Below are 14,135 nucleotides of genomic sequence, written 5' to 3'. Positions count from 1 at the left end.
GCTTCATTTGAGGCCTTTTAGACTTCTCGGTTCATTCGATTCGATGAACAAGAATCAAAGGTGCAATATTTTCGATGCACCTTGTCTGCTTTTAGGCACATATCATTGATGACTGGCTCCCCCCCCCCCCCCCCCCCATATATGGAAACCAGTAGATTTGTCCCGGCTAGATCAACAACAACAACAAGTGATACCCAAATCTTATCAATAGACCAAATGCAAAGTTCACATGAACACAGCTGATTGGGACAAACTTGCTCCAATATGTCCCTCACAACTCCAAACTTGAAAATATCAACAACGCCTCAGTCTAATCTTTGTTGTCAACTACCTACCAAATGAGACGCCGAGAGGTGGGTGACATTTCCCAAATCAAAGAAGAAATGACAAGAAAGTAACAACACAACTGAAACCTCTTTGAATTTGTAAGCGTCGGATTTCTCCAAAAGCGGTGGGCGAGTGAGCGGTGGGCGAGTGAGGGGAGAAGGGCGCTTGAAGTCAGCCAGATTTCTTTTGCAGCCGCAGGTTCTTGTTCTTGGAGGTCAACACGTGACCAATGTTGACGAGGACGCTTTCGATGGCGGGCGTACCTGAATGCATGACATCTTGGCCGCCTCCTCTCCTCTTGGCTGTTTCCTAACTGCCACGTGCTTCAAGACATTCCATCGAATTGAGCTCTAATATGATTCGATGGCGAAACCTTGGTAAAGCCGAAAGGAACTAAGTTGACTATTGGCCAATGAGCTTTGACTCAGCGTCGTTTCGTTGGCCAATCCCCTTGGTCTTGTCCGTTCCTCCCTCCCTCCCTCCCTCCCTCCCTCCGTTCCTCCCTCCCTCCCTCCCTCCCTCCGCGTGTGACACTCGGGACAAGTGCAGCGGCTGCCCTTCGCGAGTATCCGATAGCTCCATTCCGCTGTAGTTTTAGACTTTCCAAAACATGTCCTACGCCTTTGTCCTGAAGGTCTCCCCGAAGAGGCCGGCCCTCGACGTGCTTCGCCGGGTCGCCGGCTGCTCTTACCACACCGAAAGAGGCGTTTACGGATATCGACCTAAACAGAGCCACCGCGAGGACAAGTTGCTGAACGACCGCATCGCCCATTTAAATCAAGGTCAGCGTCCGCCGGGAACTATTTGACATATTCCACAAGCACGGCAGCGAGAAAAGAAGCACTTTGGAGATTGTGGATTTCCACTTGGCAATCATATTAGTTCGGTTGATCAACACCCGTGACTCTTGTCGTTTTGATGTAACAGGCAGCCACAGTTAGCACAAATTGCCACAGTGATGCTTGCTTGCTTGCTTGCTTGCTTGTCTTGTGTGTTGTGCCATTTCGACATGAAGCTGGCGCGCTTTTATCCCAAATGCTCCTGGAGTTTGGACCTTTCACCGCTTTAAGCACAACGACTTCCAAACTGTGATTTTGTCAAGATGGTGACCTTTTGTCTTGTCCGGAAATGAGGAAACTCTCTGATTTGATTCCGTTCCATTCGAGATCACGGCCTGGCCCGTCTGGTGGAGGCCTACCGAGCACATGGACACAAACTGGCCAAAATTAACCCCCTGCTGCCCCGAGAGCCCGTCCTGGACAGCGTCCCCGAGATCAGCGTGCTGGCGGGCACCCTCGGTGACCGGCTCAACACCTCCGGTCGGGTTCACCGCTCACTTGTTTACACGCGGCGCTCCGGCGCAGGTGTCGTGACCTTGACATTTGCGCAGGGCTGCGTCACCTGGGCAAGGCGGAGGCCTCGGCGGAGGAGGTCCGGGCCTACCTGGAGGAGGCCTACTGCGGCCACCTGTCCTTGGAGACCAGTCAGCTGAGCAGCGCGGAGGAGAGGGAATGGATGGCCGACCGATTTGAGGAGCTCAGGACCGCCGTCTTCTCCTCGGACGAGAGGAGGAGCCTGGCCCGGCTCATGCTGGAGTCGCAGGTAGGCGCGCTCTCGTGCAGACACCCCCAAAGTACTGATCTCCGTTTTGGCTCCAGGAATTTGACCGCTTTTTGGCCACCAAATTTGCCACGGTGAAACGTTACGGCGGGGAAGGAGCCGAGAGCACCTTGGTCTTCTTCCACGAGCTCTTCCGGCACGCGGCCCAGTCCGGCGTCACCGACGTGGTCCTCGGCATGCCGCACCGAGGACGTCTCAACCTCCTCGCGGGCCTGCTCAAGTTCCCGCCGGAGGTAACTGGAGAAAGTGCGCATTTTCTTACCGACAGCCAACGTGTCCCTTTATGGCTCGCGTCCACGCCGGCGCGTAGCTGATGTTCCGGAAGATGCGCGGGCTGAGCGAGTTCCCCGACACCTCGCCCGCCACCGGGGACGTGCTGTCTCACCTGACGTCGTCGGTGGTGTTGGACGTGGGCTCGGGGCGGCGCCTTCACGTCACCGTGCTGCCCAACCCGTCCCACCTGGAGGCCGTCAACCCCGTGGTTCAGGGCAAGACGCGGGCCAGGCAGCAGCTCCGCAAGGAGGGCGACTACTCGCCCCACGAGCACGCCCGGCCCGGGGACCAAGTCATCTGTTTGCAGGTTGGCCGTCGAAATTCCGTTTGTTTTGGGAGGGGGTCGTCCCTCTCTCTCTCTCTCTCTCTCTCTGAATGTGGGCGTCGGGCGCGCAGGTCCACGGCGACGCCTCTTTCCCCGGCCAGGGGATCGTCCCGGAAACCTTGACCCTCTCCGACCTTCCTCACTACCGAGTCGGCGGCAGCGTCCACCTCATTGTCAACAACCAAGTGGGCTACACCACTCCGTCCGACAGGGGGAGATCCTCTTTGTACTGCAGCGACGTGGGTCGGTCCACCGCTTTCCCGGAGACCAATTCTGGCGGATCTCGACCGGGAGGTAAGGGAGCTGACCGTCTCTCTCCGCGGCGTCAGGTAAGATGGTCAACTGCGCCGTGATCCACGTCAACGGCGACCAAGCGGAGGAGGTGGCGCGGGCCACTCGGCTGGCGGTGGAATACCAGCGGCGCTTCAGGAAGGACGTCATCGTGGACCTTCTCTGCTACCGCCAGTGGGGCCACAACGAACTGGACGAGCCTTTCTTCACCAACCCGGCCATGTACAAGATCATCCGGTCAGTCCCGGGATAGAAATTGAAATCCGAGCCCGCACCTCCACTTGGCGTCACCGAAATGTCCCTCTTTCGATGCGACTCCGCCTCCCGCCAGCTCCCGTAAGAGCGTCCCCGACTCCTACTCGGAGCGGCTCGTCTCCGAGGGCTTGATGACGGAGGCCGAGCGCGACCGGATCAAGACGGACTACTTTGGCTCGCTCAACGACAAGCTGGCCAACGTGGAAGCGTACGCCCCGCCCGCCGGCAACCTGCGGGGCCGCTGGGGCCACCTGGCCGAGCCCCAGGCCCGGCTCAGCTCCTGGGATACGGGCGTCCCCCTCGAGCTGCTGCGCTACGTCGGCGCCAAGTCCGTGGACATCCCCGAGCACATCCGCTTGCACGGCCACCTCGCCAAGACCCACGCGCAGGTTCCGACCGCCTCGGACTGCTCAACTGGCATTCCGGCCGCCGACGTGACGCTTTCGTCTTTCTCAGGCCCGACTCCAGAAGCTGGAAGAGGGGAACAGACTGGACTGGTCCACGGCAGAGGCTTTGGCTTTGGGCTCGCTCCTTTGCCAAGGTGGGCACGGCCGCCGCCGTGGCTGTCGCCGCCGCCGCAGCATCTGCCCCCCCCCCCCTCATTCCGCGTGGTGCTTTCAGGCTTCGACGTCCGTCTGAGCGGGCAGGACGTGGGCCGCGGCACCTTCAGTCAGCGCCACGCCATGGTGGTGTGCCAGGAGACCGACGACACCTTCATCCCGCTCAACCACCTGGGCCCCGAGCAGACGGGCTTCCTGGAAGTACGAGAGCGGCACACGATGCGCGCGTTTGCACGCCGTTGCGCTGACGAAGGCGGACGTGCGCGCAGGTGTGCAACAGCCCGCTGTCGGAGGAGGCCGTGCTCGGCTTCGAGTACGGCATGAGCATCGCCCGGCCCGACCTCCTGCCCATCTGGGAAGCTCAGTTTGGAGACTTCTTCAACGGCGCCCAGATCATCTTGGACACGTTCATCTCCGGAGGTGCCGCCTCCATCCGTCCCGAGATGCGGCGCCGGCGGCGCCATCATATCAACCTGTGCTCTTTTCAGGCGAGGCCAAGTGGCTGCTCCAGTGCGGGATGGCGATCCTCTTGCCCCACGGCTACGACGGAGCCGGGCCCGAGCACTCCTCCTGCCGCGTGGAGCGCTTCCTGCAGGTGAAAGCGCCGCCGCCGCGGCAAAACGCCAATTCCGATCTCACGTGCGCGCCTTCAGATGTGCGACAGTAAGGAGGAGGGCGTGGACGGCGATACGGTCAACATGGCCGTGGTCAATCCCACCACCTCGGCGCAGTATTTCCATCTGCTCAGGCGGCAGATGATCCGCAACTTCCGCAAGCCACTCATCGTGGTCGGGCCAAAGATGCTGCTTCGATTTCCCGTGAGTTGACGTCGGCGCCACGCCCCACCCACCCACCGAGCGAGCGAGCTGAGGTGATTGTTTTTTTTCCCCCCTCCAAGGGGGCGGCATCCAGCTTGACGGAAATGGCGCCGGGCACGTCCTTCAAACCCGTGTTGGGAGATACGTCGGTCGCGCCCGAAAAGTACGCCGGTCATGGCTTCGGCCACGGATTGAACCAAACTCCCGAGCCCAGGTGCCGCCGGATGATCTCGAGCTTTGCCGTCTGTCCTTGCGCCCAGTGTCCAGAGGGTGGTGCTGTGCTCGGGGAAGCACTATTACGCCTTGCAGAAGCGGAGGGACGCCGGCGCCGACGAGGCCCAGCGCCGCTCGGTGGCGCTGGTCCGCTTGGAGGAGCTGTGTCCTTTCCCGCTGCACGCACTCCGCGTGGAACTGGACAAGTACGCCAACGCCAAAGGTGCGTTTGAGAATATTTGCCGCAACACCCACCCTTTCAACCGGCTGATGAATTTGCGCTCGGTAAACCCGACAATTGAGCGGCGATTGGACCCGAAGTGAACCGAGCCGAGATTAAAAAGTAAAACGCAAGCTGCCTCGACAGAGTTCGTCTGGAGTCAGGAGGAGCCTCAGAACATGGGCCCGTGGTCTTTTGTGGCCCCCAGGTTTGAGAAGCAGCTGGCCTGCAAGGTGAGCGAGCCCACCCCCCAAGGAGAGAGACCCCCCCCGCCCGCCCGCCCGCCCTATTTGACCTCTTTTTGTCCTCAGCTGCGCCTGGTGAGCCGCCCGGCGCTGGCCGCCCCCGCCGTGGGCATCGGCAGGATCCACAATCAGCAGCAAGAGGCCCTCCTCGGTGCTACCTTCTCGTAAAGAGACAGAAGAAAGACTCCGCCTTGTCAGAGCCAATCAGCTGGGAGCAAGTTTACGACAAGACTTTGGACACAAATCAAGTTGGCAAGCGCGAGGCGTCTGCCCGGCCGGCGCGTCGGGATGGAATTGGCTCGGGCCGACTGAAAAGGGAAAGCGACGCTCGGCGTCGGAAGTCGCGGGCTGGCTCCCGAAAAAAAAAAAAAAGCACTCGACGGCCCCTGTCAGCAAAGGAGAACAAAGGCATTTGCCATCTCATAAACACGTCTGGGATGACCACGCAACACATTTTAGGGGGAATCAAATAAATCTATTTTGTGCTTCTGTCTTGGGTGGGGCTCAACTTATTTCTCGCTTTGGAAAAGTCAGTCACTTTGCTTTCTTTGTTTTGACTCAACGTAAAAGTAAGCCCAAGAGGTACAATTCTCAAAAAGTGTGACTGCGGGACATTTATTACAGCGGTTTTTCATTGGCCTTTTGGGACAGTCACCTTTGAGCCCAATGAATTCCACCTAGCAACGAGTGGACGGATGGACGGACGGACGGACGGACATTTGGCGCACCTGCCATCCGGAGACTCATTTGGTGCAATGCGAACACTTGACGACACGCGTCCGCTGATTGACACGGCGGCGACAGGGAGTCACAGCCAGAGCAGCGCCTGCCTGGGCGTCCGTCACTCGCGTCCTCCCTCCCACGCCGAGCTTCCCTCACCGACCGCATCGCCCGCCGCTGCCGCCGCCGCCGGCGACCTGGGCAGGAAACACAAGAGGAGGAGCGAGGGATCGAGCGAGGGAGCGAGCGAGCGAGCGGGCGGGGCGCCGCCGCCGCCGTGTTTCCCCCCGTCACGCAGCGGATTAGTCCACTAAGAAGCTGTGCAGCGCTCATCACTTTTTAGTGTAGTTAGCTTTGTAGATAGCCGCCCCCGGGCGCGTCTCTTCATCGTCGTCGTCTCGTCTGGTCTCGTCGTCTTTCTGCTGCTTGTGCTTCATCCCCCCCCCACACACACACGCGCGGCTGGCCGGCGAGACATGGCGAAAGAGAACGGCGAGTCCGCCGCCGACGGCTCGTGGAAGAAACACGTCGACGACATCAAGAGTGCGTTCGACTTTCAAGAAGTCCTGGGAACGTGAGTTGGCGTCCATTCCATTCCATTCCACTGTTTTGAGCGGGAAAGTTTGGGTGCAATTGGAACACGCGCACGTACATACGTTTGACTGACAGTCGTTGAACAGGTTGCTCACGTGACCGTGCGTACGCTTGACGACGTTCACCTGACGTCGAAGCAGCTCTCGGCGTCGTGACGTCACGAGGTTTTGTTTTCTTTTTTGTACTTTGGTGACGTTTCGGTGATTTGTGTTTAAAAAGCACACGGGGTTTGTCCGCATTTTCATCTACCTTTTGGACTGTAGTTGGAAAAAAGTGGATGCTGATTTTCTCTTCGGGTTGCCCGCGAGGATCGCATCGCATCGGCAAGGCTGGGCTGCTTGCGATCGATTTCGCTCCATCTGCTGAAGTCGCTGTACCGTGCGTATCGCAAACTCCATTCGTCGCCCGTGCAAAGGCTTTTACGATGATCTGAAGGCAGAAGAATATCTCAACGATTTGGCCAAGCGTTCAGAGAAGCGCGTCTGGAAGTCCTTTGAGCAAGTATCATCGGCAAGATCGTGGTTATGAGACGGTGACGTTCTTTTGCAATTTTCGGAATCAACCAGCGACCGCTTTCCCCTGACAAATGCTCAAATCTTTCGAGGCTTTGACCTGGAGGCCTTTGTGATGGCTTTCTCTTATGTGTGAAAGCCCCCCCCCCCCCCCACTGCCCACCGGTGAATCATCCAGATTCACTGTCCAAACAACTTGGCCAACCCGGAGCGCTTTTTTTGCATGCACATGCAGCCATTGATGCACGTGTCCGGGGCAAAAAGCCTTAGCCTGAAAGAGCCTAATGAGATTTCCGCCACTGGAGTCAGTCTTTGGACCCGACGCCTAAATCGGGCTCCTAAGCCGCCGAGGAGGCAAATGACGCCGCCACCTAACCGCGAGCACCTTCCAGATGCTCAGTGCATGAAAATCTGAGATGCTGAATCCCACGTATGACCGAGCACAAGTCACGAGCACGTTTTGGTTTTTGCTCACATTTTCAGCAAAGTGCTCAAATGGATTTCCAAATTCACTTTCCGGTACATTTGTGCAGGCATCGGAACGTTGTGGCCACATTGAACGCGTTCCTTTCACAGGCTGAAACGCTCCCGAGGCGCATCTTATGTAAAGCGCACTCGGTCCTTGGCTGGAGCCCGAATGCAGCGCAAGCGGCAGCTAGGCAACAAGAACGACGGAAGGCGGGCCTCGCTCGCTCGCTCGCTCGCTCCCTTCCGACGCTTAGCGACGTCGAACGGAGAGGCCCGTCCGACAATCTGGGCGGGAATCCGCCTCCGCGGGCTCGGACGTCACGGCAGATGGGAGGGAAAGCGGCCTCGAGTGTCGATGGTGTCCGCCGCTTCTGACAATATGCTCGCAGAGGCTGTCGCTGGCTGGCTGTGGCTGGCTGGCTGTCGCTGGCTGGTGGCTGCCTGGCTGGGTTGGCTTTTGAGTCCCCCCCAAATCTATCATTAAAACCAGCAAATCTCCGCCACAGCTGCCATTTCGTAGGTTGCCTTCATTGGCCTGAAAATCCAGAGCGGAGTCGCTGGCGCCGCGGCGCCCCCTGGCGTCAGGCATTTCAAAAGCCTTTGTAACGTCGACTCGAGGTACCTAATGCTGTGCGGAGTGAAGCCGCCGCATCGGTGCGCTGGCTTTTCCGAACCAAACCGTTTGGATGCTGCTTGGAATCGGCCGTGCGCCCGTGGCCGCTCAACTTTGATCGTCTGTCGAGACAAAAGACTTATTTTGGTTTGGCAGCTTCTTTCTGAAGTGCGGCCGTCAGCATCTGAAGGTGATACGCAAACGTGCGAAGCTGCAAAATCCGGCACACGCGTCATCCATCATTCTCCAAAGGCATGAAGTGGCAGGCAAAAAAGAAAAGGCCCTGCCACTCGTGTAGTCTCAATCGCTAGCGCAAATATTCAGCCTCGCTTTAGGTTTGCAAGGCACGACGAGAGAGACACGTACATTTGAATGTGCCCCACCCTTTCCAAGTGTTTGACCTGCCTTAAACCAATACGCCTGCTAGCCTGCCTGCCTGGCAGCCAGCCAGCCTGTCTGCCAGCCTGCCTGCCTGCCAGCCTGCCTGCCTGCCTGCCTGGCTGTGTGACCCTGCCGCTTCTCTGTAAATAGTGCCCATGTGTGTACTTTGGCCAGCCATGCCATGCAAAATTCTCCATCCTCCGACACGTTTGTACTTGTCCACTCTTGATGAAAAGTCTCTCCCGCCGTTTGCAGCGGCGCCTTCTCGGAGGTGGTGATGGCCCGGGAGAAGGCGACGGGGAAGATGGTGGCCATCAAGTGCATCCCCAAAAAAGCTCTCAAAGGGAAGGAGATGAGCCTGGAGAATGAGATTGCCGTGCTCAGGAAGTAGGTGCTGCGCCCGACAAAATGCCGCTAACATTTCCACGAGCGTGGATGGGCGCCGTCCTCTGATGGTTTTTGAGCCATTCTTTGCGTTCACGTCGACTCGGACACCGGTAACCGCCGCCCCCGCTGTGCGGGTGTTGAGTCTAGTTGCCTGGTTACCGTTGCCATCCTCCTGCTTTTCCTCCTCATTTTGCACGGCGGGCCTTTCCCGAAGGCCGGCTCGGGGGTTGCCGCTCGCCGACTCGCATTCACAAAAGCTTTAATTGCGTCTGTTGGGCAGGATAAAACACGAGAATATCGTGGCTCTGGAGGACATTTACGAGAGCTCCAACCACCTGTACCTCATCATGCAGCTGTGAGTACGGCCCCGCCCCGCCCCGGTTTTGCACGGCGGCCGGCGTCCACCTAACGGGCTCCGGCGTGTGCCTGCCGCAGGGTTTCCGGCGGCGAGCTCTTTGACCGCATCGTGGAGAAGGGCTTCTACACCGAGATGGACGCCAGTCGGCTCATCCGCCAAGTTTTGGATGCCGTCAACTACCTCCACGCCATGGGCATTGTGCACAGGGACCTCAAGGTAGCGCCGCTGTGCCCCCCCCCCCCCCCAGGGCCCCAACTCCTCTTTGTCCCATTTTGCAGCCCGAGAACCTGCTCTACTTTAGTCCCCACGACGAGTCCAAGATTATGATCAGCGACTTTGGGCTGTCCAAGATGGAGGGGACGGGCGACGTGATGGCCACCGCCTGCGGGACTCCGGGATACGTGGGTGAGCTTTGGCGGCCGGCCAGCCGGCGAACGGCTAAGGGCCAGATGGGAACTCTGCTCTTTTTTTTTTTTTTTTGTCAGCGCCCGAGGTGTTGGCGCAGAAGCCCTACAGTAAAGCCGTGGACTGCTGGTCCATTGGGGTCATCGCTTACATTCTGTAAGTGCCCGAAGAGCCAGCAACATTTGCTTGATGGCGGGCGGGCGGGCGGGCGTCGTGTTTTGCTCCACTTTTTCCTCTGCCATCGCTCTCCCTTTTGTGAACATAACATGCAATGAAAAGGCCACAAATGGGCCGGGTGACCTCAGCACCCCCCACCTCTCTCTCTCTCCCCCCCTCCCTTCTTGGCCAGGCTGTGCGGCTACCCGCCCTTCTACGATGAAAACGACTCCAAGCTCTTTGAGCAGATCCTCAAGGCCGACTACGAGTTTGACGCGCCGTACTGGGACGACATCTCAGATTCCGGTGAGAAAAGGCCTCGTGACGAACCTATTGTTATGATTGAAGTTTTTTTGTTGTTTTTTTTCTCTGCATCCACAGCCAAAGACTTCATCGGCCGTCTGATGGAGAAGGACCCCGAGAAGCGCTTCACTTGCGACCAGGCTCTGGAGCATCCCTGGTGAGGAAGCGTCCGAGAAACGGCCGCCAATTAGCCATCCTCCAAGAATGCGGCCGCCTTAATCGACCGTTAGGATGGCAGAGGCTCGAACCGGCCCAAAGGCTAATGGCCCAAAGGCTAATGGCCCAAAGGCTAATGGCCAGCCTGCGGCACCACCACACACACACACACACACACACACTTTTCACTTGTTGTTGCTTATGGCGGCTGGCGCGCTCTCTCTCTCTGTCTGTCTGTCAGGATCGCGGGAGGCACGGCCCTCTGCAAGAACATTCACGAGTCCGTCAGTCGGCAGATGCGCAAAAACTTTGCCAAAAGCAAATGGAGGGTAAGCGCGCACGGCAAAGCAAAAGAGCAGCGAATTGATTTGACCCTCTGGTGTTTGTTTTAGCAAGCCTTCAACGCCACGGCGGTGATCCGCCACATGCGGCGCTTGCAGCTGGGCACCAGCTTCAGCGGCAGCAGCGCGCTCCACGCCTCGGCTCCCGGCGGCAGAGCGCCCACCAAGAGTCAGTCGGTGGACTGCGCCCCGCTCTCCGTCCGCGACAGTGAGTCGTCTCGCCCTTTAGCAAAGTTTGCGTGTTTGTTTGAAAATGGCCTGACTTTCTTCTCGCAGGTCCTCCGGCGGCCGCCCCGCCCTCCTCCTCCGCGGCGGCGTCTCCTTCGGGCGAAGAGCTGCCGTCGGCGCGCCCCTCCACCGTCACGGTCATCCGCACGGGGACTAAATGACGCCAAGTTCCGCGGGAGGTGAGCTGGGAGACCACCGAGCTTTAAGAGCGGGCCCGGTCATCCCGAGCGGTGGCCCGTCCCGCCTCTCTCCCTCCTTCCCTCTTTCCCGATTGATGTTGAGCCGGGGGCGATGGTCCCCCGAGCGAGCGAGCGAGCGGAGAAGGAAGCGCAAAACCAAAGTGCTGGTTTTAGCGCCGTCCAACGAGACGCTCCCGTGTACGCCTTGTGTAAATATTTAGCTTGAAGCCAAATGGTGGCGCCGACTTTGATTCTCGCCTCTGTGCGCGGGGGTGATTTCCTTTCCTTTGAGAGGACACGCGCGGGTTCTCAGGGATGTGGCTTGAAGCGGACCAAAGCGCCCGACGCCACTGTGGAGCGAGCGGGAGACTTTGCTTCCTTTCTGTAAAGTGGCAGCGACACAGAGTGGCAGTCCCAATGAGGGAGGCCAAGTGCTTTTCAGGGTGTTGGCCAAATGTAGTGGAGAGCAAGCAAAAACGTCCAGCTCGAGTACAATCAGCGCTTGTGCGGCTCTTCATAGCGGCCTGTTGAATTTAGCGGAAGGACTCAAGAAAACGCTCGGCAAATGTAAACGCGCGTGTGTGTGTGGTGAGTAAAAAAAGAGGAGCGGGCCTCTGTTTGCTGTGAACACAAAGTTTACTTTTGTCAATGTTGAATGTCTCTTTGTGTTGTCGTCTTCCCTCAGCAAAGTAGGGCAACAGGCAGGCGCACACTTCCATAAGCTGTGAATTGCTGCTCCAAATGCACCTTGCATGTCTTGATGTCATGTATTAAACAAGAAAGAGCTTTTTTCAGATGCTTTGCCGCTTGTACTCGTAAGGGGGGTGCATCCCGTCGTAGTGAAACTCGCGCCACTGCTCCGTGCTCTCGCGGCTCCTCTCGTTTTGTTCTGGAACACAAGGCGTCTGTCTGTCAGCCGCCAGCCAGCCAGCCAGCCAGCCGGCCAGCGGCACTGGCGACCCGTCCCCTCCCTCCCTCCCTCCCTCCCTCCCCACCAGCGCACTCACCGTCATCCACCTCTTCCACGTAGTTCTCAAACTCGTTCCTCTTCTCCTCGTGGAACTCTCTCCTGCGCTCGTCGGCGGCCAGAACTTGCCTCTGCTCGGCTGCAAGCCAGCGCCGTCCCGTTCATGTCAGTTCATTTGAAAAAGCCGCTCGCCAGGGTCGAGAGTGAGAAGGCAGGCCGCCGAGCGCGTGGCTCCACATCGTTAGTGGTCGGATCGCGGTCGATCGATCGCGCTGGCTCTTGTTTGTCTTATTTAGTGCTTACGAGAACGCGGAGGGAGCCATCACGAGCGCATTTGGCAGCGACAAATCCTTCCCGGAATGCATGCGAGTGCCACCACACGAGACACTCAACTTTTTGGAGCCATGATTTTGCGGAAGTTAGTTTGGAGCACTGACCCCAACCTTTGCCCTGGCCACGCAGGCTGCCCAAGCATGAGCGCACTCAAAGCGAGCGGCTCCTCCCGTTCAATCAATCAGCACGTGGCATTCCCAATTCAGAAGTAACATCCCCCCGTGGTCTCGCACCTCCCTACCGAGCCTTCTCGCTCTTGGGAACATCAAACATCCGAGCGGCTGGGAATTTTCACAGCCTAGGAAAGTCACAGAGATGTGTGCGTGCGTGCGTGCGTGCCAGCCAGCCAGCTAGCTAGCTAGCTGGGACTCTAAGAAAGTCACTCTTTTGCTTTTCATCTCGCGCCGACTCATTCAATCACGCGCTCGTACGACTCCTTCGTCCGGACAAAACAACCAAAGGAGACTTTGGGACCAACCGAAACAAATATCGGAACACGCAACTTAAATAGAGCGCCATTCATTGAAGCCTTTCAAGAGGAATCGTCACAACTGACCGTCGAGCTCATCGGGGGACTTGACCGCTCTCCTGCTGCGTCGTCTGAAGAAGTCGGATGCCTCCGCCCCCTTCGTGAAAATCCCCCTCGCCGGTCCTGCCGAGAACAGCCGCGGTGCTACCTTGACTTCAGAGTTGTTGTTCTTTTATGCTTTTTGAGAAAAAGATCGGATGTGCTCCGAAGTCAAAAAGACAAAATCAAAGCGGGAAGCTGTGCAAGGAGCTGCCGTAGGCCACGGCTCGCAACCCGACGCTCACGCGTGGGCCAATCGTAGCACCTGCCCGCCCGCGAGGCACGACGGAGCTGTTCATTTCGTGACACGTTGGCCCGATGTGAAGGGATTGTTACGTCGGCGCGAGCTTGCAATTCTGAATGGGAAGAAAAGCCAAAGCATGTCTGATGTGTTCACCTTGAGACTCCTCGACGGCGGCCCGCCCGCGGCCACGGCCACGGCCGTCGCCGCCAGGCGCGGCTGCGCAGTCGGCCTCCGGGCGGACTGGGCCCCAAACGGTAGAGAAGAGAGACAGAGAGAACAAGAAAAACAAATGACTCCATCAAGTATCCATCCCGAAGAAACAGATGAAGACATTGACGCCCGCTCCCAAAAAAGTCAATATTTTGCTGATTTTCTTCTCAGTTGCAAAGACACACAATTATTCAAGCAAAAGATGACAAGAAACGATCCGTCTGCCTGGAATGCAAAGCCTTCAAGTTGTCGCTATGCCCAAAAAGATTTTAGTCATGACATTTTGCAAAGATTCCACTTACAGGAGGAGAGCGCCACGAGCGCCGCCAGGAGCGCCACGAAGGTCCCGCGAGTCCACCACATGTTCGCCTTTTCATCCAAATCTCACACTGATGCTGGAGCACCCGAGTGGGGCTTAGCATGGGAAAAAGGGGGGGGGGGGGCGGGGCGCAGGGAGGCAACGCCCACATCCTACTAAGCAGTCCAAACCATTCCAATATTGCGAGAGACTTTCTTATTATTTCTTAAAAAGCTCTATGTCAGAGGTTGGATTCTTATCTTCTCTCAATGCTTTTTGTAGTCCGCGACTGGCGCACTTTTGTCGACAGAGGGCGTTCTCGTAGCGTCTCGTTTGCCGTGTCTCACCGCTTCCCGTTTCTTCCTCGATGGGCCTCTAAGAGCGCTGTTTACCAGTATGTGTAGTTTGAATTTGTTGTTGTGATTTTCCTCATTTTTCCTACGTGTTGTTGTGATTTTCCTCATATTTCCTACGTGTCCGTCGACCCGTCCGTTTTTATTGCTTCTTCCAAAGAACTTGCGAGCACGCTCGTCCATGCCGTGTGTCACCTGCTCCCTCTTGTTCTCT

At 57.7% G+C, this 14,135-nt stretch overlaps 3 protein-coding genes across 5 annotated transcripts; 2 read left to right on the top strand and 1 right to left on the bottom strand.

Annotated features, from left to right (window-relative positions):
• Positions 1-852: 852 nt before the first annotated feature.
• dhtkd1 (dehydrogenase E1 and transketolase domain containing 1) lies at positions 853-5,636 on the top strand. The gene is made up of 17 exons (XM_085914950.1): positions 853-1,109; positions 1,494-1,646; positions 1,718-1,929; positions 1,986-2,180; positions 2,258-2,527; positions 2,617-2,788; positions 2,875-3,073; positions 3,168-3,480; positions 3,548-3,632; positions 3,713-3,852; positions 3,921-4,071; positions 4,140-4,246; positions 4,305-4,469; positions 4,550-4,632; positions 4,730-4,905; positions 5,050-5,135; positions 5,214-5,636. The coding sequence occupies exons 1-17, from the start codon at positions 938-940 to the stop codon at positions 5,313-5,315; spliced, it is 2,781 nt and encodes a 926-aa protein (XP_085771076.1). The 5' UTR covers positions 853-937; the 3' UTR covers positions 5,316-5,636.
• Positions 5,637-5,767: 131 nt separating this feature from the next.
• On the top strand, positions 5,768-11,582 carry LOC147054952 (calcium/calmodulin-dependent protein kinase type 1D-like). 3 transcript variants are annotated; one of them, XM_085914958.1, is made up of 11 exons: positions 5,768-6,441; positions 8,691-8,822; positions 9,103-9,177; positions 9,258-9,396; positions 9,459-9,585; positions 9,666-9,741; positions 9,935-10,047; positions 10,123-10,201; positions 10,442-10,529; positions 10,593-10,749; positions 10,818-11,582. In XM_085914958.1, exons 1-11 carry the CDS (start codon positions 6,344-6,346, stop codon positions 10,928-10,930), a joined length of 1,197 nt encoding a protein of 398 aa, XP_085771084.1. In that variant the 5' UTR covers positions 5,768-6,343; the 3' UTR covers positions 10,931-11,582. The 3 variants fall into 3 exon arrangements, with proteins under 3 accessions (XP_085771084.1, XP_085771085.1, XP_085771086.1); XM_085914959.1 differs by lacking the exon at positions 5,768-6,441 and adding an exon at positions 6,691-6,993; XM_085914960.1 differs by lacking the exon at positions 5,768-6,441 and adding an exon at positions 7,014-8,592.
• On the bottom strand, positions 11,542-13,762 carry ucmab (upper zone of growth plate and cartilage matrix associated b). Its single transcript, XM_085914964.1, has 5 exons — positions 13,573-13,762; positions 13,214-13,300; positions 12,805-12,900; positions 11,956-12,054; positions 11,542-11,837 (listed from the first exon to the last, which is right to left on the bottom strand). Exons 1-5 carry the CDS (start codon positions 13,631-13,633, stop codon positions 11,740-11,742), a joined length of 441 nt encoding a protein of 146 aa, XP_085771090.1. The 5' UTR covers positions 13,634-13,762; the 3' UTR covers positions 11,542-11,739.
• Positions 13,763-14,135: the final 373 nt, after the last annotated feature.

Source organism: Syngnathus leptorhynchus, chromosome 6, assembly GCF_054491065.1.
Source record: "Syngnathus leptorhynchus isolate UIUO chromosome 6, UIUO_Slep, whole genome shotgun sequence".
Lineage (NCBI taxonomy): Eukaryota > Metazoa > Chordata > Actinopteri > Syngnathiformes > Syngnathidae > Syngnathus > Syngnathus leptorhynchus.
The sequence above is the reverse complement of the archived record's forward strand: the minus strand, read 5'-3'. Positions and strand labels throughout refer to the sequence as shown.